The sequence below is a fragment of the Danio aesculapii genome, chromosome 1 (genome assembly GCF_903798145.1).
Source record: "Danio aesculapii chromosome 1, fDanAes4.1, whole genome shotgun sequence".
Classification (NCBI taxonomy): Eukaryota; Metazoa; Chordata; class Actinopteri; order Cypriniformes; family Danionidae; genus Danio; species Danio aesculapii.
In genome coordinates this window covers 6,409,390-6,424,695 of record NC_079435.1, presented here as the reverse complement: position 1 = coordinate 6,424,695, position 15,306 = coordinate 6,409,390, and the positions used below count along the sequence as shown (strand labels likewise).

Below are 15,306 nucleotides of genomic sequence, written 5' to 3'. Positions count from 1 at the left end.
GATTCATATGCCCATAATCAGTCTAGCTGATACAATGTGTGGTTAAATATGTAAACTGTGTAAAAATACCAAATCTATTCGCTCTCTTTTTTGACCAAAGTCGTTTCCCAGCTTAGCTCTACTACCAATTGGAAAAATGTTGCAAGAATTCCTAAATGGGAAAGTATTTGGTCATTACCTCGCAAATTTTGTGTTACAAATAAGATAAAAAAAAGTATCATTTAAACTAATTCATGAATTCTATCCAGTTAAACCACGGTGCGTTTGGAAACTGTACCCCACATCTTTTGGCACTGTGGTTATGTTAAAAAGCTTTGGTATGATGCTTCTGTCTTTATCAATAAAAGGTATCAATAAAAGGTACTCTTTAATTTTAATTAGCATTTTGAAAATGTAATGTTTGGATATTTTAATTATGATCATTTGAATAACGAAGTTTTTGTTATTGATCTATATATTTTGTTGATTAAGTTTCACATTCATTCATTCATTTTCTTGTCGGCTTAGTCCCTTTATTAATCTGGGGTCGCCACAGCGGAATGAACCGCTAACTTATCCAGCACATGTTTTACGCAGCGGATGCCCTTCCAGCTGCAACCCATCACTGGTAAACATCCATACACACTCTTTCACACACATACACTACAGACAATTTAGCTTAACCAATTCACCTGTAGTTTATATCTTTGGACTTGTGGGGGAAACCGGAGCACCCGGAGGAAACCCACGCGAACATGGTGAGAACATGTAAACTCCACACAGAAACAGCCCAGGCTCAAACCAGCAACCTTCTTGCTGTGAGGTGAGCATGCTACCTACTGCGCCACCATGCAGGCCAGGTTTCATATACATAAGTGTAATTTTTTCAACAAAAAACCCTGTTTTACTCAGTTTTATAAGGAGCAGAAAAATTAATTTGTACTATTCAGCATAGTGCTAATAGAAATGTCATTAAAACTGTTCATTTGTTCTCTAGTTTACATTTTCTTGATTAATGTAAAGGAGTCCTGCTTGTTTGTAATTGTAAGAATTTTATGTAATTATTACATACTCTTGTTTCTTGTGTTTGCGTTATTATTATTTTTTGTGCTGTATTAATTACATTCCATCACCCTGGCATTATTTTGTTTGATATATTGTCATGTATCTGTTTTACGGCTTAATAAAAAAATAATAAAATATTTTTTTTTAGGAAATTTAAAGATGAAAAGGTTGAGATCAGCACAAACATTTAGCCTGTGTTGTGTCAAAGTGTTTGTTTATTTCTTCAAAGTGAGAAAAATCATATTTATGAATCATTACACTAACACAATGTTACTCAAACGATTACACACACAAATAATAACGATATATGCTAATATTTATTGCTACTTATAATTAGCAAATATGTATGTAAAAAAGATATATAATAAATTAACAGCTTAAAATAACTATTTTGAAAGGGGAACGTCATATGGGTCAAATAATGTGTTGTAGTCATTTAGCAAATATGTGTATCTATATAAATAATTAAATGAATACAGTATAGATAGATAGATTGATAGATAGACAGACCGACAGACAGATAGATACATAGATAGACAGACAGACAGATAGATAGATAGATAGATAGATAGATAGATAGATAGATAGATAGATAGATAGATAGATAGATAGATAGATAGATAGATAGATAGATAGACAGATAGATTGAGAGACAGATAGGTAGATAGATAGATAGATAGATAGATAGATAGATAGATAGATAGATAGATAGATAGATAGATAGATAGATAGATAGATAGATAGATAGATAGATAGATAGATAGAAAGATAGATAGATAGATAGATAGATAGACAGACAGATAGATAGATAGATAGACAGATAGATTGAGAGACAGATAGGTAGATAGATAGATAGATAGATAGATAGATAGATAGATAGATAGATAGATAGATAGATAGACAGATAGATAGACAGATAGATAGACAGATAGATAGATAGATAGATAGATAGATAGATAGATAGATAGATAGATAGACAGACAGATAGATAGATAGATAGATAGATAGATAGATAGATAGACAGATTGAGAGACTGATAGATAGATAGATAGATAGATAGATAGATAGATAGATAGATAGATAGATAGATAGATAGATAGATAGATAGATAGATAGATAAGTATGTATGGGACAGGGGCGACACGGTGGCTTATCGGGTAGCGCTCTCGCCTCACAGCAAGAAGGTCGCTGGTTTGACCCTCGGCTGGGCCAGTTGGTGTTTAGGTGTGGAGTTTGCATGTTCTCCCTGTGTTGGCGTGGGTTTCCTCCGGGTGCTCCGGTTTCCCCCACAGTCCAAAAGACATGCAGTACAGGTGAATAGGGTAAGCTAAATTGGCCGTGGTGTTTGTGTGTGAATGAGTGTTTATGGTTGTTTCCCAGTTATGGGAAGGGCATCCGCTGCGTAAAACATATGCTGGATAAATTGGTGGTTCATTCAAACCCAAAAGTGACAGGACTGTAATTATTATAGACTTTTGCGGGTTTTCTGCAAAGAAATCTAGATTATCACTGGGTTTTTTTGTATCATTATAACAAAGCTGAACATTTGCTTTCAATTTATACTCAGTGAAGTTTTTCCTCACAAACTCATAATAATAATAACAAATTTAAAACAATATGTTTCAAAACCAAGACGAAAAATATTACAGAAATATTAGAGAAATATTAGACTAATAGTGAAAGCAATGTTTCAGAAATCCAAAGAAAAAGACATAAACTATAAGGTAAACAAGTTTGGACTTTTAAAATAACCTGTAAATACAAATCGTGACTAATAGTAAAATATTAATACACTATATTAAAATATTCAAATATTTCTGATCCTCCTTAGTAGGCTAATATATGGGACATTCTACCAGAAACGTACATTTTCACTTATAAAAAATGTGACAGGGCCTGACTTAAGCTTGTCGTCCTCAAAAAATCGTACAAAATCAAGTATACACAGCATACCATTCAATGATAGAAGGCATCCTCGATCACTGTCGGCTTCTCCTCCATCAAATGACGTCACTTTACCGGACATCATTTCATAGTCACAGCCTTAAAGTCTAATGCACATATTTTATGTTAAATTTAATGCAAATGTGACAGGACTAACAGAAACACGGGGACAATTATACATTTATTTACATTTACATTTAGTCATTTAGCAGACGCTTTTATCCAAAGCGACTTACAAATGAGGACAAGGAAGCAATTTACACAACTATAAGAGCAGCAGTGAACAAGTGCTATAGGCAAGTTTCAGGTGTGTAAAAGTCTAAGAAGCAAAGCATTAGAAATGTGTTTTTTTTGAGAGAGTACAGTTAGTGGTATAGCTAGAGAGGCAGTTAAGATTAGGAAGGAAAGTGGAGACTAAATAGTTGAGTTTTTAGTCATTTCTTGAAGACAGCAAGTGACTCTGCTGTTCTGATGTAGTTAGGGAGTTCATTCCACCAACTGGGCAGATTGAATTCGAGAGTTCGGGAAAGTGATTTCTTCCCTCTTTGGGATGGAACAACGAGGCGACGTTCATTCACAGAACGCAAGTTTCTGGAGGGCACATAAATCTGCAGAAGTGAGAGCAGATAAGGAGGAGCAAAGCCAGAGGTCGCTTTGTAAGCAAACATCAGAGCGTTGAATTTGATGCGAGCAGCAACTGGCAGCCAGTGCAAACGGGTGAGTAGCGGAGTGACATGTGCTCTTTTGGGTTCATCAAAGACCACTCGTGCTGCTGCGTTCTGAAGCAGCTGAAGAAGTTTGATAGAATTAGCGGGAAGCCCGGCTAGTAGAGAGTTGCAATAATCCAGTTTATTTGTATTATATATTTGTAGTATTCATCTGTATAGTTTATTTATAATTTCATGTTTTTAATCAAATTATGTGAATGATAACCACTTAAACTTGCTATTTCTGAAGGTTTTTCCCCTCTAAATAACAGTTTTTAGCATAACAAAACTATTAAAGCTGTAGGCTCAATTGGACTGAGGACAATGACAGACTATCTTAATTTGTAAAGTGTTTTAAATAAAGAACAAAAATCTGAGAACCAAATGAATGACAACTCAGAAATCAACCTTCAGTCCATTTTAGACATTTTTGGGATGAAATATTTTTTTATTTACTGTATTTATGTTTTTATTTCAGGGACAGATAATGTACGTTTCTGGTAGAATGTCCCGTATAATAACATAAATACTGTTCTGTGCAACAAGACAAATGTAATATATAATTTATTCTCATTTTAAGAAGAAAGGTTTCCACATGTATCATTTTCATTCTGATTTTAAAAGACCTTAATTATAGCTCTGAAGACTGAGTCCATTAGCATATTAATCATAATATTATAATCAGTGAGGTCAGACAGGCAACCAATTAGCCCATATGCTGAAGACTCATCCATGTGCTGTTATCTCTGTGAATGCCAGGGTCTGAATCATATTCTGCAGACTCTCTTATCTCACGACTGTACGATTAAAAAGAAACAGGCTTTCGCTGATGCGCTATTAGGCTGCTCTCTGATTCTGAGTAACCACACACACACACACACACACACATAACCATGGCTTGCATCAATATTCTCTTCTTATCTGTCTAAAATGTCACTTTGTGTCACGAGAGGCCTGCAAACTCTCGTGTGTTTTATATTCAGAAAAATTATGAACTGATGATGTTCAATATGGTATTTGATTATGGAAGTCATCGTTTACCTCAGATATTTAATCTGGCTCTCATTGTTTATTATCTGGGTTTTGGTTTCACAGTGCAAATGTCAGGAAAAAGTCCTATTTTTTTATGTTTGCTTAGTTTTTTACAGCACTTCAAATGTAATTTGCCTGTCAAGTCCTGTGAAGAGATTATGCCAACCATAGAAGACTTCTAGAGATCTCCATAATCCTGGACCAGGCCGTATCCTGAGCAGATGCTATGGTGGTCATTGACGAGTGAACAGCATGAGACTGATTCCTGATAGACCCCAGTGACAGACGAGTCTCCACATTGATCTCGTGGGCCAGTCTGAACACCCGCCGGTGACCTACTCACACCTGCAGCTTCTCCATGATGGACGTCCACCGCGCTCCAGCCTCCGGCGCCTAGACTGCAGCTCTGCACTATAAGTTTGGCCAGAGAAGAAATGGTCGTGCCCAGCTGAGCCTGGTTTATTCCCTTCACTTTTGTCCATCGGTGAAGTTTTGTTCCTCACCACTGTCGCTACTGGCTTATTTGGTTTGGGACTTGTGGAGCTGCGCAACGATGGATTTGCGCTTCAGCGTTTGGACTTTAAGCAGTGAAAATTAAACCACACTGAGCTGAACTAAACTCAGAGTTGTGAACTTGAACAACTCTGAACACTGGACTTCTATGTTAAGCTGCTTTGACATAATTTGCATTGTAAAAGCTCTATAGAAGTAAGGATGAATTTAACTGAATTGAATTACCAATAAGTCATAGACTCAAGTGTCATATAATTCAGTCATATTTTATTATATATTAGAGACAATTTTATAAATCTAGTTTTTTCCACTCAATATGTACGTTAGTAAATAAAAAAATACAAAAATCTAAATGTTTATTTGAATGTTTTAAATAATTTTAATATTGTCCTGTTGTCATTTATCATAGTTGTGTGATATATATACATCTCAATATTGTAAAAAAAAGCATAAAACCAGATCAAATGTTATACTAAATACCCTAAAAACTGATATTTAATCATTATTATTTTCAATATTAAGCTAATAAGTTCTCAAAATGTATCCTAAAATGTAAACCAAACAAGTGCAGAAAGGGTCTATGATGTCTAAATAGCAAAAAGGTTGAAATTTTAATTAAAGTTTGTGTCGGGTCAATAAAATAATCAAAAGCAGGAGGATATAACTGCTTTTGAACGGAAATATTTTAATATACACATGTATTTATGAACTTAATCTGAGGTCACAGTAAAAAAAAAAAAGGAATTTGATAGCACTAATAAAAAAAAATGGCTGTAACTATAAAAACATTGGTCCAATTTCCTTAAAAATGTATATGTCTCTGTCCAAAGTACCATCTAATTTTTCTGTTGAACTCAAAAGAAGATATTCTGAAAAATGTTGAAGTCTGCCCATTGACTTCCGTAGTATCATTATATGGTACTTTTTGTCCCTACTATGGATGTCAGTGGCTAACAATGCTAACAGCTCAGTGGCTAGCAACATTCTTTAAAATATTTTCTCATGGCAACATATAGCCTGATTTCCAGTGATGGGTTGCGGCTGGAAGGGCATCCGCTGCGTAAAACATATGCTGGATAAGTTGGCGGTTCATTCCGCTGTGGCGACCCCAGATTAATAAAGGGACTAAGCCGAAAAGAAAATGAATGAATGAACATAGCCTGACTCTAATGTGAATATTTACGATTGAAATTATGTCACTTGTGTCATTTAGAGTACAATTTTGGAAACTTGACTCAGAGCCCTTAATTTATATTCAGCTTATATAAAAATGGCTCTATTGTAAATGTTTACATGTATCTGATTGCAGCTTTGTTACTTGCGTCATGTAGCGTGTTGCAAATCATTCATTCCTCATTTTGTGGGAGTAGACGGTGTGTATGATGACAAAAAAGGTCAACAAAATATTCAAAATCAGGAGGATAAAATGGCTTTTGAACAGAGATATTTGGATATATATATGTAAGCTAGATTAAATGTGCATTTGGTAGCAAGTTTGGTACAACATTGGTCCAATTATTTTAAAATATTCTGACTTGTCAATGTCTTTATCCAAAGTACCATCTAATTTGTGTTTAATTTCTCTGTTGAACTCAATGGAAGATATTTTGAAGAATGTTTGAATCGGTTACCCATTGACTTCTATAGTAATATTATATGGTATTTTTTGTCCTTACTGTGGGTGTTAGCGGCTAACAATGCTAACAACATAGTGGCTACCAACGTTCTTCAAAATATGAGTCCAAATAGAAAAAAAACTTGTAAAGCTTTATCATTGGAGGATAAGTAAGGCTACATTTTTATTATTGGCCAAACTGTATGACAATTTTGAAACCGGTTGACTCACAGACCTTAATTTACATTCAGATTAAATAAAAGATGGCCACATAGCCTGGCTCTAATAGGAATATTTACATATCTGATCGCAGTTACGTCACTTGCGTCATTTAGTGTGTTGCAAATCCCAATTCATTCAGCATTTTGTGCGATTAGACGGTGTGTATGATGACAAAAAGGTCAGGAGTGATGAGATTAGGTCGTTTCATTGGACATGATGGCCTCCACAGAAGTGCCCAGGTTGATTATTGAGGCTTTTGTCTTCCTAAAGGTCTCTGTCCTACTATCACAGTCCACGTAAACCGCACAGGCTCCATATGAACTATAAAAGACACACCAGCAGCTTAACAAGGTGTTAGACTTGGTTTTAAACCGCAAAGGGTCACTCAAAAGTCATTTTTAGTGCCTGAAACTTCTCATCCTGATCGGTCCTGATGTGTAGAGTTGCAGTTCTCGTGTTCGGCCTGCTGGTTGCGCTGCTGGGCAGTGTTCAGGCTACAGATGGACACCCGATCTACGGCGTGAAGCTCTGCGGGAGAGAGTTCATCCGGGCGGTGATCTTCACTTGCGGAGGCTCGCGCTGGAGGAGATCTCTGGATGATTCTGGTAGGGTAAATTACATTCAAAGTACACATGAAATCAAAACTAACCATATTGATTTTGTAAGCTCACATTGCTAGTTCCGTGGTGAACAATTCACCTGTGCATGTCATTAGGAAAATAAACTGTTTGTTTACTCAATTGTTGTTAATTGTTCCTGTTTTCAGTTAAATTCTCAGATTTCTGAGGTATTGGGCGTGACTCACATACTTAGCCACGCCCCCAACTCTCAGTTTTGACTGCTATGATATGGGATCAACACCCCGACAAATGTATTTCGGTCGTGGATTGAAAATTAATAATAATAAATAAATAAAATTGACTTCTCATGTAAAATTAACGTGCAAAAGCTAAATGCAGAAAAAGAAACAACGAGGTCGCGTACTGAAAGATTGTGAGTGTGAATCAAAAATGCATTTAGAATTAAACTGCACAAAACTGAAACCTGAAATTAAAGATTTCCTAGTTGAAAACAAAATCAGTTTTTATTAAATTCATTTTAATCACATTTTTATTCGTTTTTATTAATCAGTTTATAGTTATTTATAGTACATACTTTAAATTGTGTTGTAGAACCTTACTATGGTAAAATACTTGAAGCTAATTGTACACTATAGTGATATAAACAAATGACCCAATACCTCAGACAGACGTAATGTGAGAATTTAACTGAAAACAAACAGGAAGTGCATTTCCAGATTTCAATTGAAGATTACAGGGGCACTTTTTTTTCTTAATGACACACACAGATGAATCGTTCACCACAAAACTAGCAATGTGAGCTAACAAAATCAATAATATGCTTAGCTTTGTTACAGAACTTAGCTTAGAGAAAAAAACTCTTCGTTAAAAACAGAAATTGGCACACTGCAACTATATAGAATCGAAGTCAGAATTATTAGCCCTCCTGAATTATCCTGAAGATTTTTTCAACACATTTCCAATCATAATAGTTTTAATAACTCATTTCTAATAACTGATTTCTTTTATCTTTGCCCTGATGACAGTAGATAATATTTTATTGATTATTTTTCTATTTACTAGTCAGGGCTGCACGATATTGAAAGTCTGACATTGCAATATTTAGTTTTTCTGCGATATATATTGCAATATGAATACAGTTTCCCCAAGTGGCTTGAATAGCTCTATTTGTGAAAAGAAATCATTAATTTAGATTGGTTGGGTCGATTTTGTAAGGTGTGAATCTTGTATAAAAATAATAATAATCATAATAAAATTATGGCAGCTCAGCAAGAAGGTCGCTGGTTAGAACCCCGGCTGGGTCAGTTGGCATTTCTGTGTGGAGTTTGCATGTTCCTTCCATGTTGGCGTGGGTTTCCTCTGGGTGCTCTGGTTTCCAAAAGTCCAAACACATGTGTTATAGGTGAATTTGCGTAAGCTAAATTGTCCTTAGTGAATGTGTGTAAATCAGTGTGTATGGATGTTTCCCAGTGATGGGTTGCGGCTGGAAGGGCATCTGCTGCGTAAATCATATACTGGATAAGTTGGCGGTTCATTCCGCTGTGGCGATCCCAGATTAATAAAGGGACTAAGCCGAAATGAAAATGAATGAATAATAAAATTGTAAGAATAATTACAATAAAGCAAAGAAGACGTCAAATAAACAGTTCTTTATGGTTTTCCGGAGAGTCAAACAGTATTCAAATACAGAAGTTTAACCCTCTACCACATGGTGTTGCCATATGGCAACATGATATTTATGTTCATTTCCCTGCCACTGTTTTTTTTGTTGTTGTTGTTGTTGGAAAGAGAAGACCTTAGCTCAGCCAATGATGTGCTTTGGTTAAGTCACATGACATGCAGTGTTTTTCTGTAGCGTGATTTCTGACACTCTGGCGTTTGTTTATAGTGAGTAGTTGAAGAATGCAAATGTAAACGTCAATAAAAACGAAGGATCAAATGATGTCAGATCTACAAATAACTCTGAAACATCACCTCCAGTAGGTTATGATGACATATTCACAACTCACAAAGGTTTTTATCAAATTAGTTTTTTGTAAATCTATCAAATGTGTGTGCTGTCAAATGGCAACACTGTGCAATAGTGGAATGTGCAATATTACAATAGGTTAGCTAGCTAGCAAGGTCAGCTGTGAACTTTTAAGTTGTAACAATAACATGATGAATGCTAGTAATATAATGTTGATTAGTTGGATGTTAATGACATTTGAATTATGGATCAAATCTAATTTAATGGCAATACTAGTTTTGAATAGATATGAATACAGAGAACAGTGTATTAGCGAGCGCCACCATGTTCTGTAGTAAGTGAAAGAAGAAAAGGACAGAAGTGGCTCCTCCTGCAGATGAAAGTGAGGATGAGATGGGTTTTAGTGACCATGAGAATGATGCAGACTGGACATTTGATAAGAGCAGTGATGGAGACAGTAAGTTAGCTCTGAGGCAGATAAGACTGGTGTGGTAAAGTATATAGAATAATATATAGACATTGTTAGCTAGTAGCTACATTATTCTGATGCATCTGGATATATTAGACTTGTTATTTACTTGTTATAATATTTACTGGAGAAACAGTTTATATTTACTGTATGTAGTGGACATGATAATACATTATTATGATTGTTTTTAATAATAATAATGGAATAAATGAAAGCTGTTGGGATATGAGTTGTTGGAAAGTATGTTTAAGGTGTCATTAATAAGTTCTGTTAAAGCGTATAAAACTGCAACACCAATTAAATCATTTCAAACAACAAAATTATTCATTATAAGGAAAGGTCTACATTTGACATTTCTAAGTTAGATCCACGTTGCTGCCATATGGCAACATATCATAAGATACCTTAAAAAAAGATATTTTTTCAAATTTGTTTGCAGCACTTCAAGTTAATAATAATTCCTCACATTTCTATAGCACTTTTCTGGGCACCCAAAGCACTTTACACATTGGGGGGAATCTCCTCATCCACCACCAGTGTGCAGCATCCATCTGGATGACGTGATGGCAGCTATGACCGCACACCACACACACCAGCTGATTGGTGGAGAGGAGACAGAGCGATGAAGCCAATTATGACATGGGGATGGTAAGCAGGCCATGATGGACAGAGGCCAGTGAGCAAATTTGGCCCCTTCTCTTATTCGAAGAACATCCTGGGATTTTTAATGACCACATAGAGTTCGGACCTCGGTTTAACGTCTTATTCAAAAGACGGTGCTCACTGAGCAGTATAGAGTCCCCGTCACTATACTGGGGCATTAGGATCCACACAGACCACAGGTTGGGCAACCCCTGCTAGTCTCACTAACACCACTTCTGGCGGCAACCTAGCTTTCCCATGTGGTCTCCCATCCAGGTATTGACCAGGCACAGCCCTGCTTAGCTTCCGTGGGCAACCATGTGAGAGTTGCAGAGAGCAAGCTGCCTGCAGGTTAAGCCATTTTAAAGAAAGAAAAGAGTCTTTTTTTTCTATCATCATCTGATCTATCATAATGCGTGCAGTAGAGGGTTTATCATTTTATTTTGTAAATAACACTGCAGTCTTCATTGTGTTGATAAATCAGTAAAATGATTCTTCACTAAAGTTACAAATGTTTACATTATTGTGCCCGAATGCTTTACACTTACTTGAAATGCCTTTAAAACACATACAAAGGATAAACTTTCACTCTGTTATGGTTATTCTTTGCAATGCCTCCACAAATCTCTTGTATTCTCAATTGTTGATCAGCTATAATCCCAATTTTACATTGCATATGTTACAGGTCCCTGGCAGTCGGGAAGACTGTAAGCAGTAGTCTTAGTAATAAGTGAGAGAGACAAGAGTTAGTTGCTGCTTCAAGGTCCTCTTTGTTGTCTTTTATTACATATACACATTTGTATGTTAGAGTCAGTAAGACACTTTAAATCACAAAATGATTCATAAACATGTTGGATAAAATAGTACACACTGTATAGATACTTAAATCAACTCACATCACAATAAATAAATAAATAAATAAATAAATAAATAAATAAATAAATAAACAAAAAGCAACATGAAACCTTAACCATTTGTACAGAAATGCTAGAATATTTGTCACAAACTGGCTGAATTAACATTACTGTGTCAGGAAGACAAGTTAAGTATTTACAGTGAGTGATATACACAAAACACTCTGAATACATGAAATCAAATCACACTTGAAAACATGAATAAACTTCTATATTATTAATCAAATAATCAGTTAAGCCTGCTGAAAAAAACATCTTAAACCAGCCTAAGCTGGTTGGCTGGTTTTAGCTGGTTGATCAGCCTGGTTTTAGAGGGGTTTTGGCCATTTCCAGGCTGGTTTCCAGCCATTTCCAGCCTGGCTTTAGCTGGTCAGGCTGGAAAATGACCAGCTAAAACCACCTTGACCAGCCTGGTTTAAGCTGAACATAGCTGGTTTTGGCTGGGCTCCCAGCCTGGTTAGGCCGGTCAAGCTGGATTTAGCTGGTCATCTTCCAGCCTGACCAGCTAAGACCAAGCTGAAAACCAGCCTGGAAATGGCCAAAACCCCTCTAAAACCAGGCTGGTCAACCAGCCAACCAGCCTAGGCTGGTTTAAGCTGTTTTTTTAGCTGTTTATTTATACATTAAAGCATGTGTATTCTAGGTTTATATGACATTTAGTTAATTTAACTAACCTTAGTAATAAGTGAGAGAGACAAGAGTTAGTTGCTGCTTCAAGATCCTCTTTGTTGTCGGATGCAGTGCAATCGTCATGGTAACTCAACTCTCTCAACTGCCACTCAGAATTCAGAAGATGCAGCTAAACTGTTCAGTGCAAACTCACTATAATTGTATTTGAGTAATTCAACTACAGTGTATATCGACATAGAAATAGAAATAAATTAAAGTGCAACATATACAAATAATTTACTTTGTGACTCAATCTATATGTGGGATGGTCACACATATCCTGTGATGTGACTATTGTGGACACACACAATGCAATATCGATGCTGAAACGATATATTGGATAGCCCTAATACTAGTATTCAGCTTAAAGTGACGTTTAAAGGCTTAACTGGGTTATTTAGGCAAGTTAGGGTAATCCGGCAAGTCATTGTATAACGATGGTTTTATTCTGTACTTATTCTGTGACTTTTGAAAAAAAAAAATAGCTTAAAGGGCACATAGTTTACCTCTTTTTTATGATTTAATATAAATATTATGGTTCTTCTGAGTGTGCCAGTTTAGGTTCAGTTTAAAACACAATTCAGATTTTTTATTATAATGTGTTAAAAAGTGTCATGTTGGGGGCGTGTCCACAGTTCGCTGATTTAGGGGTGTGTTGCTTCACATGTAAATTAGTTTCGGCTTCCCGCCAACGTAACAAGGGGGCGGGGCCATGAGCTCACCCGCTCTGCGTTTGCAACAGAGTCTGACAGGCAGACTGAGAGGAGCAGGAGTGAGAGGATCCGCGTTCAGTCGTACATGCACGACTCGGACACAGACCAAGCAGAGAGTACAAAATCATTTGTATCTTTGTACAGTTTCACAGCCAACTGTGTGCTAGTTTGAAGTGCCGAGCTTGTACACAGAAACTAATAACCACGCACACTGAATTAACTTTGACTGAGGCACCGGATGCGTCGCTCGAAGCCGCGACACAGCACACCAGACACTCTCCGTGGTGCAGCAGAAGCATGAAGTGTCCCGAATCGTCGCGCCACGCATTTTTGAATTCTAAACATAGGTTTCTGCAGCGGTCCGCGGCGCCCAGCCGTCGACTTGAGTGTACCCTGATAGAAACCGATGTTTAGAATTCTAAAACGCATGCTAGTTAAGATCACAGGGAGCTTCTGTGATCGTGAGAAATGCAAACGGCTGAAGTATAAGGTAGACTCAATGAGAAGTACACATGTTTGCAAACCTACCTAAAGATACAACCAATAATTCCGATTAGAGCGATAATGTGGAGAATATTGCTCTTGTGTTGATCCCAATGAGTCTTGCATCTAAAAATAGAGCTAGGGTGTTCCTTTAGTGATATCGCTTTGACTCACGCTGAAAATGGCGGACGTGAATCAACAAACTGAGGATATGATGACGCGCCTGTCAATCAATATTGGTGGGCGGGGGGACCGCTCTCCTACGTAAAGTTGCGGTCGGTTTGAAAACCGCTCCGATTGGTCCACCGTTTTTTATGTTGTTAAATTGAAAAAAAAGCACTGGGTGTGTTTATATCACCCCAATATGACAATCTATACACCATACATGCACATATGTCTGTCCAAACAGCTTGAAAAGTAGATTTTTTACCATAGGTGCCCTTTAAGAGGGCTAATAATAATGACCTTAAAATGGTTTTAAACAATTAAAAACTGCTTTTATTCTAGCCGAAATAAAACAAATAAGACTTTCTCCAGAGGAAAAAACATTATAGGAAATACTGTGAAAAATTCCTTGCTCTGTTTAACATCATTTATGTATATATGTGTTGTGCAGGTGATCTGTCCAGTGATCTGCTCTCCGCTCATGATGACGAGGCCTCTGAAAGCTCGGCCTTAAACTCCATCATCCCTGGACTGTCATACAGACCCCATCCCGACTCAGAGGCCCCTGTCTGGGCAGCAGAGGCTCCGGAGGACTCCGTGTTCAGCCGTCCTGCTCGATCGCTCATCTCAGACGAAGTGCTGGAGGCCCTGCGCACGTCAGACAGGAAAGGCCGCGATGTGGTGGTCGGCCTGTCCAACGCCTGCTGTAAATGGGGCTGCAGCAAGAGCGAGATCAGCTCATTATGTTAAAGGAGAATCCTGCAAAACTGGAGAGCCTGTTAATAAGAGGAGCCTTTATTATATGGCCTTGCCAATAACATCACAGGAAACATGGCAAGCTTTTAATGTTAAAACGCACAGTTAAAAGGGTTAGTTCACCAACAAAAATTGAAAAGTTCCTGTTAATCTACTCACCCACATGTCATTCAAGATATAGCTGACTTCTTTTCTTCAGGAGAACATTAAAGATGATTTTTAGATATTTAAATAGGACAATCGGACCATATCTGCACATGTGCTGGTAACGGTTTGACCAAGCTGCGGATTAAAGCTAATAATATTGTAAATAATGTTCAGTTTCATACACAGACTGATCGTTTCGCTTCACAAGACCCCAGTGTGTCTTCAGGAGCCACGGCTATTGATGTGGACTCATCTGTGTTTATTTTTAATCTAAAAAAACATTCACTGCCATTATCCATTATGAATGTCCAGGGAGCACATATGCAGCTCAAAATCATCTGTAATGTTCTAATGAAGAGTAACAGTCATGTATTTATTGGATGACTTGTGAGTAAATTAACCAAACATTTTTTGGGTGAACTGTCCCTTTAAGTATGAATGTGGAACGTACAGTTAGTGTTAACTTAAAACAGATTAGTTACATCTTTCACCCCCTACTGGACGGATGTGGAACAACAGGGGTAAAACTAGGGTCCAATAAATGTGTTCAAGCCTCTCCGGTTGTGCAGGAACATTCTGGTGTTGGGTGATTGGATTGGGGTTTTGGGAGGGAAATCTGGATGTAAAATATTTGCTGTGCTTACATGATTGTTATAACCTGCAGTAATATGCAATCTGAAAAAATAATAAATATATTGTTTAAAAAACAGAAGGAACGTGC

The 15,306-nt window shown here is 37.0% G+C and overlaps 1 protein-coding gene across 1 annotated transcript; it reads left to right on the top strand.

Moving 5' to 3' along the window:
* Positions 1-7,510: 7,510 nt before the first annotated feature.
* Positions 7,511-14,432, top strand: rln3b (relaxin 3b). Its single transcript, XM_056462151.1, has 2 exons — positions 7,511-7,682; positions 14,134-14,432. The coding sequence occupies exons 1-2, from the start codon at positions 7,511-7,513 to the stop codon at positions 14,430-14,432; spliced, it is 471 nt and encodes a 156-aa protein (XP_056318126.1).
* The last annotated feature ends 874 nt before the right edge of the window (positions 14,433-15,306 follow it).